Consider the following 8,692-nt stretch of genomic DNA (forward strand, 5'->3'; position numbering starts at 1 on the left):
ATCCTGTCCCCCCTTAAACTCCATTCCATTATCTGTCACATGCATGATGCTTTTCCATGTGAATTCGCATCTTAAATATGTGCTTAGTGCTCTCCTTGATAATCTTGATTGAAAATATATAAAACTCAAAGCTTTGCATTTGGCCACCACCATTGTTAAGTGGGGGAAAAGCGGGATTTTGGTGGCATTGTTAACAAAAGCTGACTGCCCAGTGGAAGGAGGGATTGGTGGTGGGTTTAGAATAAGCCTGCTGGTTATTCAAAAGAAGGGGGGAATGGGCTGATAAGATCAGCAAAAAATATTAGTTTTGCAAATCTGGGGAGGCCAAAGAGGACCATGGATGGGTGATTAGCTTAGAATAACACAAAAGGTGTGCATATCCAGGCCATGACACGTCAGACCCAGGTTAGGTGTTGGTAGTGGGATAGGACAAGCTCTAGCTTTTTAGCTTTGGCTGTTTTTAATCCAAAAAGAATGTTTTCATATGTTTGCAGCAGAGTATCTCCTCTCCTTAGAGTCGGAAAGGAAACATGGAGTATCTCCTTTTGAGTTTTGATATGAGGTAAAGTGTGGTCTTGGCAGGTGCCATGTGGACCAGTGCTCAATAGTGGTTGGCTTGCAGCTGTCAAGCTGATAGCCTGCAACCCCCCCTTTGTGGTTACCCGCATTAATACGACATCATTGCAGTGTAATGCAGATGGGAAATAAAACTAACTTGTCATTTGAATCATCAAACCAAAACGTATACTGAGACCTTTCTAGGCCCTTTTGATTGCACATTCCTATAAAATTTCTATGAATGGCTCAATCTAAATATGATGAGGAATTCGAGCATGCTGAGGCTATACCTCATGGAAACTTTCGAGGAGCATCCAAACATCTTTCGAGGACAATAAACTTCTTTGTATTCTTATAGAATTGCGCTGCATTGACACTCCTATATAGTTGCCATGTTTTTCTTCTTCGATTTACCTCACTTCAGAGTTGCAATGCTTTGGTTCTAGAGAAAATGACCATATGTAGAATCATTTTGGCTATTTTTAATATAATCTGTGAGTGTCCATGCTACTAGTTGTTATACTCCTATTATTTTATGTAAACCATTCATCTCAAGGGCTCATACCATCCTGAAGATGCTAACTTGCTCGGTTGCTCCCAAATACTCCCTCCATTCCAAATATAAGATGTTCAATTTTTCTTTCTTTCTGAAATCGGATGTATAACGCCCCGTTTTAGTGTTTTTGTTCACTCATTTTAGTCCATATGTAGTCCATATTGAAATATCCAAAACATCTTATAATTCGAAACGGAGATAGTACTATAGGGATGGGGAGAAACCACTTTAGCATGTCCACAGAATCTGTACCAATAACACACATGAAATTCGCCTGCATATTCATGCATGTACATAACCATGGAAAATAAGAAGAAACACCCATTAGACCAAATTTCTTTTCTACCCAAATAGCCCTGAATCAAAGATTTTCTCAAGGAATATAAATGCCTGAGTGTTTGACGAGTGTCTGGAGCCTTGTGAAGAGGTAAAAGAAAGCTGTTTGAAATGATCGCTGCCCGTTCTGGAACCGAGACCAGCTGCAAAGCAGTAAAAATAAGCGGTAAAGAAAGAAGCGGTAAAAAGAAGGGTTGCAAAGGAAGAAAGCCTGGGCGGATTTTCACCGACGCCGTGGTGTGTTGCTGATACTGACACGGAATCTGTATGGGGCGGATCGGAGTCCAAGATGCGCGACGCCGCCTTTAATCAGGCTCCAATTGCCGAGGAAAATCCGCTTTCTCGCCGGGTCTTCTGCGTTTCGCACACACACAACCCGACCCGTTACATGTTTTACTACTCTTTGGATTGGAAGATGAAATCCGCCTCTCTGCCTCCCGTCTCCAATCTCGAGGAAAATTCTCTGGTTTGGATCAGGTACTGCTGCTTTGCTCTTTGGAACAGCGTCTTGTTCCCTGCTTTGCTTTCAGAAATGGCTGTAAGGAAAATCGGAATAGCACCAAAATTGCATACATATTTTATGCCTTGAGAACTTGAACGCTAAAGAAATCTGGACTCATTTCTGGACCGCTGAAGGCATGCATTTTTTCTTAGTTTTCCAGAGGAGTTTGAGTGTTCCTATGGAAGAGAGATCAGGGAAGGGATGCGGCTTCTCCAAGAGGGCCATATAATTAGCGAATTTACGCGAACCCACGAGGAATATCCGCGGGCGATCTCAAGGATCGAGAGCTCACGCCCTGAGCCAGGGGGAATGTCTCTTGAGTAGAGCGCTGGCGAAAATATTGAAAGGAGAGCAGGAAAAAGATAAAGGAAAAGGGATTCCTTTGGCCACTGCTGCTGAATTTTCAGTTGTTTTCTCTCCTTCCCTATGTGCGTGGCGCGCGCGACAAAGGAAAAAGATGCAGCTTGTATTCTACCGATAGAAAAACAAGTAAAGAAGGAAAAAGATAAGCAAAGCCTCGAATCTGCTAAAGCATGTGCGGAAAGCTTCCAGTTAGTTGCGTAAACTAGTGTGTGGTCCGTTGTTATTTTGTTAAGCTAAACTGCGGTACTGATTCTAACGGGGAATGTATTAGTGATCAGCTGGTAGCTGTCCTAATAATCCTCACTAGCTTCAAATTGCTCCTGAATTTTAACAGAAGTAATGTATCTAGTAGGCCTGTTTGGATGAGTATTTTCGCCAGATTCCATGGGTGCTGAACTGTTTCTGTAAAATTTATGCAAAATTCAAGTGAAGTCCCAACATTCTGAATGGTTTGCTGTTGTTGGTGGAGGATACGGAAAATGCCGGAATCGGGTTTTTGATGGGCCAGCACGGAGTTGAAGTGAGTGTTTTTTTTAATCTTTTCTGTAAATTCCTGCCTTGTAAAGGCAAATGATTTACCGCCGTTGTAGGTGGGGGATACGAAATGAACGATCGATCCCTTGGCAAAAACTATGCCGGACGGCCGGGAATGGGTTGGATGAGGCCGCACGGAACTTTCCTTTTCGAAATTTAATAGCACGCGCGCGCGGTTGGTTCGATCGACCGAGCGAGTTTTTATTTTTTTTCCTTTTGCTTCTTGCTTCTTTAAAGAAGAAGCGACACAGCTCGTCGACCAAAAAAGCACGGCCCTCCTTGTGCTTGCCGATGCCCCGCCCGCCCCGGCCACTAGACTAGAGGGAGCAAATTAAGCTAAGCGAGCGAGCGGCACCGGCACCGGCGCTCCGGCCATGGCCTCTCGCTCCCTCCCACCTTCCCCATGCTGACCACATGCTAGTCCACCATCTAGGCCTTCTTCTTCACTCCACTCTACTAGTCCACGTACGTACCCTTCAACCAACGGCTGCGGGGTAGAGAGAGGGAGAGGGACAGGTTGGTAGGCACGTACGTACGTGCGGGTAGGTGCCGATGGTGACGGCGAGGGAGGCGAGGGAGGCGGCGGCGGCGGCCATGGACGCGAGCAAGTACGTGCGCTACACGCCGGAGCAGGTGGAGGCGCTGGAGCGGCTCTACTACGAGTGCCCCAAGCCGAGCTCGCTGCGCCGGCAGCAGCTGGTCCGGGAGTGCGCCGTGCTGGCCAACGTCGACCCCAAGCAGATCAAGGTGTGGTTCCAGAACCGCCGCTGCCGGGAGAAGCAGCGCAAGGAGTCCGGCCGCCTGCAGTCGCTCAACCGCAAGCTCACCGCCATGAACAAGCTGCTCATGGAGGAGAACGACCGCCTCCAGAAGCAGGTCTCCCACCTTGTCTACCAGAACGGATACTACCGCCAGCAGACGCACAGCGTACGCACTCCTCCACCTCCACCCCCGGCGACGATGAGCCCTCCTCCCTTGCGGCCGCCGCGAGCTCACGCCTTCACTCCTCCTCCTCCTCCTCTCCCGTTGCCGTTGCAGGCGGGGCTGGCCACCACGGACACGAGCTGCGAGTCGGTCGTCACCAGCGGCCAGCAGAACGTCGTCGTCGTCGTGCCGCCGCCGCCCCGCGACGCCAGCCCTGCTGGGTACGTGAATTGTGTTCAGTCCTTGCAGGCCATGTTCTCTTTGCTTTTCTTTTCTTTTCCTATGTATACCATTAGCAGCTACTAGTAGTTTCTGTGCGATATGTATGTATGGATTTTCAGTACTCTTTGTCTCCTGCAGATTGATGTCCATCGCCGAGGAGACACTAACGGAGTTTCTGTCCAAGGCCACCGGAACCGCCGTCGAGTGGGTCCAAATGCCTGGGATGAAGGTCTCTTTCCTCTCAACTGAATTCGCATTAGTTTCCTGTTTCTGAACTCTCAACTTCTTGCATGGTGTGCTCAATCAACCATTCTTGTCTGCAGCCTGGTCCGGATTCCATTGGAATCATCGCCATCTCGCATGGCTGCGCGGGTGTTGCTGCGCGAGCTTGCGGCCTCGTAGGCATGGAGCCTGCCAAAGTAAGCTCCTTGCTTTCCTTTTTTTTTTTTTTTGACTATCTCCTTGCTTTCACTTCACTACATCTCTTCGCTTTTAATTTTGTTAAAATCAAAGAGTGTTCCCGACTGTTGCCGACTCAGGTTGCCGAAATCCTCAAGGATCGGCCACTGTGGCTGCGTGATTGCCGGTCTATGGAGGTAGTAAATGTGCTGCCTGCTGGCAGCAATGGCACGATTGAGCTGCTCTACATGCAGGTACCAAATTCTTGGTTAACTCTACCTGTCTACCGTGACACCTTTCAGCTCATGCCATATCATGAACTTGAGATTCTTTTTCCATCTCTAGCTCTATGCTCCGACGACACTAGCGCCAGCTCGTGACTTCTGGTTGATGCGCTACACATCCATTCTCGATGATGGAAGCCTAGTGGTGAGTTGCTAATCATCAAACATCCGTGTCCAATTAGTATCATAGCGTGTTCATGCGTCAGCCGCTTGACTGCTTTTGCTCTAAAGGTATGTGAAAGATCACTCAGTAGCAAGCAAGGAGGCCCAAGTATGCCCCTTGTGCAGCCTTTTGTTAGAGGTGAGATGCTTCCCAGCGGTTTCTTGATCCGGCCTAGTGATGGTGGAGGTAGCGTGATTCACATCGTTGACCATTTGGACCTGGAGGTAATAGCAATCCAGCAACAAATGATAAACTGTTTCTTTATCTAGTTCATCTATCACAGAAACTTAGCAAGCTACTTTGCGTTCGTGCACAGCCTTGGAGTGTGCCTGAAGTTGTGAGACCACTGTATGAATCTTCTGCCATGGTGGCCCAGAAGATGTCGATGGCGGTACAGTTACATGGACTATACTGTTTTTTATTGCTCTTGATAACACTTGATGCTTAGGCATAAAACATTAATATTTGGAGTAACTCAATTTTGCAAATCCAGGCCTTGCGCTATCTCAGGCAAGTTGCTCATGAAGATACTCATTCTGTAATCACTGGATGGGGCAGACAGCCTGCAGCCTTGCGAGCTCTGAGCCAAAAGCTCACCAGGTTGGGCTCTTGAACAGCACAGGCAGATTGTAGATGCTTCTTGTCATGAATCTGTTTCAGTAAAAAGTGTAACTGGTTTCGCACCTGTTTCAGAGGTTTAAATGAAACTCTCGGTGGGCTTGCGGATGATGGATGGTCCGTGATTGAGAGCGACGGCGTAGATGATGTTTGTATCTCTGTTAATTCATCCCCGAGTAAAGTGATGAGTTGCACCGCAACATTCAGTGATGGACTGCCCATGGTTAGTACTGGTGTTCTTTGTGCAAAGGCCTCGATGCTATTGCAGGTTAGTTTCATGCCACACTTTCCAAGTTTTATTTCTGGAAAATGAATGTGATATTAACATCGACTCTGGTAATGATTGTAGGATGTGTCTCCACCATCACTACTGCGGTTTTTGCGGGAGCATCGGTCGCAGTGGGCTGATAGCAGTTTAGATGCATTCTTTGCTTCTGCGCTGAAGCCCAATTTCTCCAATTTACCTATGTCTCGTCTTGGAGGATTTAGTGGCCAGGTTATACTCCCTTTAGCACACACGTCTGACCCTGAGGAAGTAAGCTCCTGGTCTTCGGTAAATTATAAAATTCCCTGCTCCGTAGTGTCCCCCTGCTCGATTTTCTAATTGCACAATTTCTTCTTTTCAGTTCTTGGAAGTTATCAAGATAGGAAATGCCAGTAACTATCAAGATACACTGATGCATCGCGATCTTTTCCTCTTACAGGTAACTTTTGATTGTTACACTTATGCAATAGGCTTATTTCACCACCTAACCGAACCAGATAACCTGATGGACATATTTTTCATCAAGTTGCTCAACTGAGCTTTGGGAAAATCATTTGTCTCCTTTGTAAAACTTGTGCTCTGGATTGCATTGGCAGATGTACAACGGGATAGACGAGAACACCATGGGCACCTGTTCAGAGCTTATCTTTGCACCCATAGACGCATCTTTCGGTGATGATTCTCCGCTGCTGCCTTCCGGTTTCCGCATCATTCCGATGGAGTCTCCTCTTGTAAGTGGATTTCACCTAAATATGAGACAACATCTCAGCTTGCGACTACAATTTAATCCTCTCTTGCTGCATGTATGTTTTGCAGGACACGTCTAGCCCGAACTGCACGTTGGACCTCGCGTCCACCCTTGAGGTTGGAACACCCGGAAGCAGGATACCCGGTCACTCCAGGAGTAGCTCGAAGGCTGTGATGACGATCGCATTTCAGTTTGCCTTCGAGAGCCACCTGCAGGACAGCGTGGCAGCCATGGCGCGGCAGTACATGCGCAGCATCATCTCGTCGGTGCAAAGGATAGCGCTGGCGCTGTCGTCCTCGCACCTCGTGCCACATGGAAGCTCTCGCCTCCTACCGCCTGTAACTCCAGAGGCGGCCACGCTCTCCCGATGGATTGTCCAGAGCTACAGGTCTGTGGTCTTGCAGTCATCATAGTATACCAGGGTGTATTCGGCCAGTCTGTGTTTTGTGCTGATGCTGCTGGGTTGATCGTGCAGATTTCACTTTGGGGCAGAGCTCATCAAAGCCGCAGACGCTAGCAGCGGCGAGTCGGCGCTCAAAGCCCTCTGGCAGCATACCAGCGCCATCCTATGCTGCTCTCTCAAGGTACTGTTCTAGGATTTTACTCACCTTGAACAGCTTCTTTCAGCACATACTATATACTATTATGGCATGTTTGTTTTTGCTGACTTGATCTATCGTGCTGTGATGGTGCAGGCGATGCCGGTCTTGACGTTCGCGAACCAGTCCGGGCTGGACATGCTGGAGACGACGCTGGCGGCGCTCCGGGAGATCACCATGGACAAGGTGCTGGACTACGACCAGGGGAGGAAGAGCCTGCTGTGCGCGGACCTGATGGCCAGCGTGGCGGAGCAGGGGTACGCGTGCGTCGAGGGCGGGACGTGCGCGTCGAGCATGGGCCGGCCGGCGTCGTACGGGAAGGCGGTGGCGTGGAAGGTGCTCGACGACGGCGGCGCCGGCGCCGCCCACTGCGTCTGCTTCGCCTTCATGGACTGGTCCTTCGTTTAGTCGAGGGACCGATCGTTTGTTGTAGCTGTTGTTGCAAGTCTCGAGCATGGGTGATGGACGCGGTACAATGTTGGATGATGGTGGTGTTTTGTACGGCTTGATGGTGTGCCGAGATTGGTGATGCTGTTTGTACTAGTACTTTAATTTCCTCTTTTCCTTCTCCTACGCACAATGGGGCAACTGAGAAGCGGACCCACTGGCTCTCCGGCTTTGCTACACCTACGTATAGGTGTCCCATTTTCCGAGGCTACCCTCTCCGATTTTCATTGTAAAAAATCATATGTCTTGACATATAGACTACTACGATTTTCATTATAAAAAACTTATGTCTTGACATATAAATAAACTACTAATAGAAGATAAGAAACCATTGTAGAAGATAAGAAACCCCTAGACTGAAACCAGCTAAACTAGCAACTGATCATGCAAGATCAACAGAACCTAGAAGGTCAGGCACAAAATATAACAAGGTAGTCCACGATATGAAATATCATTCTAGTGGCACAGACCAAAGCCATCTACTACGACAAAGCGGCAAAAGATCGAACTGAAGACAGAAACGCAGCTAATAGGGATGAAAACGAAGCTAATGGAACAGAAAGATAGATCCGTCGGGTTCAGTGCAGTTCGGAACAATCAAGTGCTAACAATTTAAGATATAGTTTCAGTCTAGGGGCGTTACATATTTCAGCACACAACTCATACCAAAATCTTCGACTACAATCTCAAAAAAGAACTGAACGGCTGATTCTGTGGGCAGTTTCTCATAATCAGATTATGGAGAATCAAGAGTTGAAAAGAGCTGAGCCTTAAGTGGATGAGAACGTATCCCATGCACCGAATGAACTTATGCACCTGGTTCACCATGGGTTCCTGGGCCGTTGGATGGAGAACGGAGACACAAGATCTACCAACAAGGTGGGCTACTAGTACATTTAAAAAGCGATCCTTGTACTACCGCTGAATTGAGTGTACTTGGGGCATCTCGGTTATCCCATTAAAGAAATGGCATGGTAGTATATATTTAGGCGTTGATGCAAAGTGTATTTTTCATAATGCTCCATGCATGTAGTAACAATACAAATATGCTAGGCGCCTTCTACAAATGTGCCCGTAGCCAACTTGTAGGTACATCTTGTACATTCCTTCTCCATCCAACGGCCCAGGAGCCATTGGTGCAGCAGGTGCACAAATTCATCCGGTGCACAGGATA

The 8,692-nt window shown here is 47.8% G+C and overlaps 1 protein-coding gene across 3 annotated transcripts; it reads left to right on the top strand.

The window, feature by feature from the left end:
• The first annotated feature begins 198 nt into the window (after nt 1–198).
• Nucleotides 199–7,825, top strand: LOC109769345 (homeobox-leucine zipper protein HOX29). 3 transcript variants are annotated; one of them, XM_073510084.1, is made up of 17 exons: nt 199–3,776; nt 3,888–3,994; nt 4,134–4,224; nt 4,319–4,414; nt 4,535–4,648; nt 4,740–4,823; nt 4,910–5,065; nt 5,158–5,232; nt 5,335–5,441; nt 5,535–5,727; nt 5,809–5,994; nt 6,086–6,163; nt 6,321–6,455; nt 6,541–6,860; nt 6,948–7,056; nt 7,168–7,328; nt 7,616–7,825. In XM_073510084.1, the coding sequence occupies exons 1-17, from the start codon at nt 3,402–3,404 to the stop codon at nt 7,749–7,751; spliced, it is 2,523 nt and encodes an 840-aa protein (XP_073366185.1). In that variant the 5' UTR covers nt 199–3,401; the 3' UTR covers nt 7,752–7,825. The 3 variants fall into 3 exon arrangements, with proteins under 3 accessions (XP_073366185.1, XP_020183693.1, XP_020183687.1); XM_020328104.3 differs by having other exon boundaries at nt 7,168–7,644; XM_020328098.4 differs by having other exon boundaries at nt 1,539–3,994; nt 7,168–7,644.
• The last annotated feature ends 867 nt before the right edge of the window (nt 7,826–8,692 follow it).

The sequence above is a fragment of the Aegilops tauschii genome, chromosome 3 (genome assembly GCF_002575655.3).
Source record: "Aegilops tauschii subsp. strangulata cultivar AL8/78 chromosome 3, Aet v6.0, whole genome shotgun sequence".
Lineage (NCBI taxonomy): Eukaryota > Viridiplantae > Streptophyta > Magnoliopsida > Poales > Poaceae > Aegilops > Aegilops tauschii.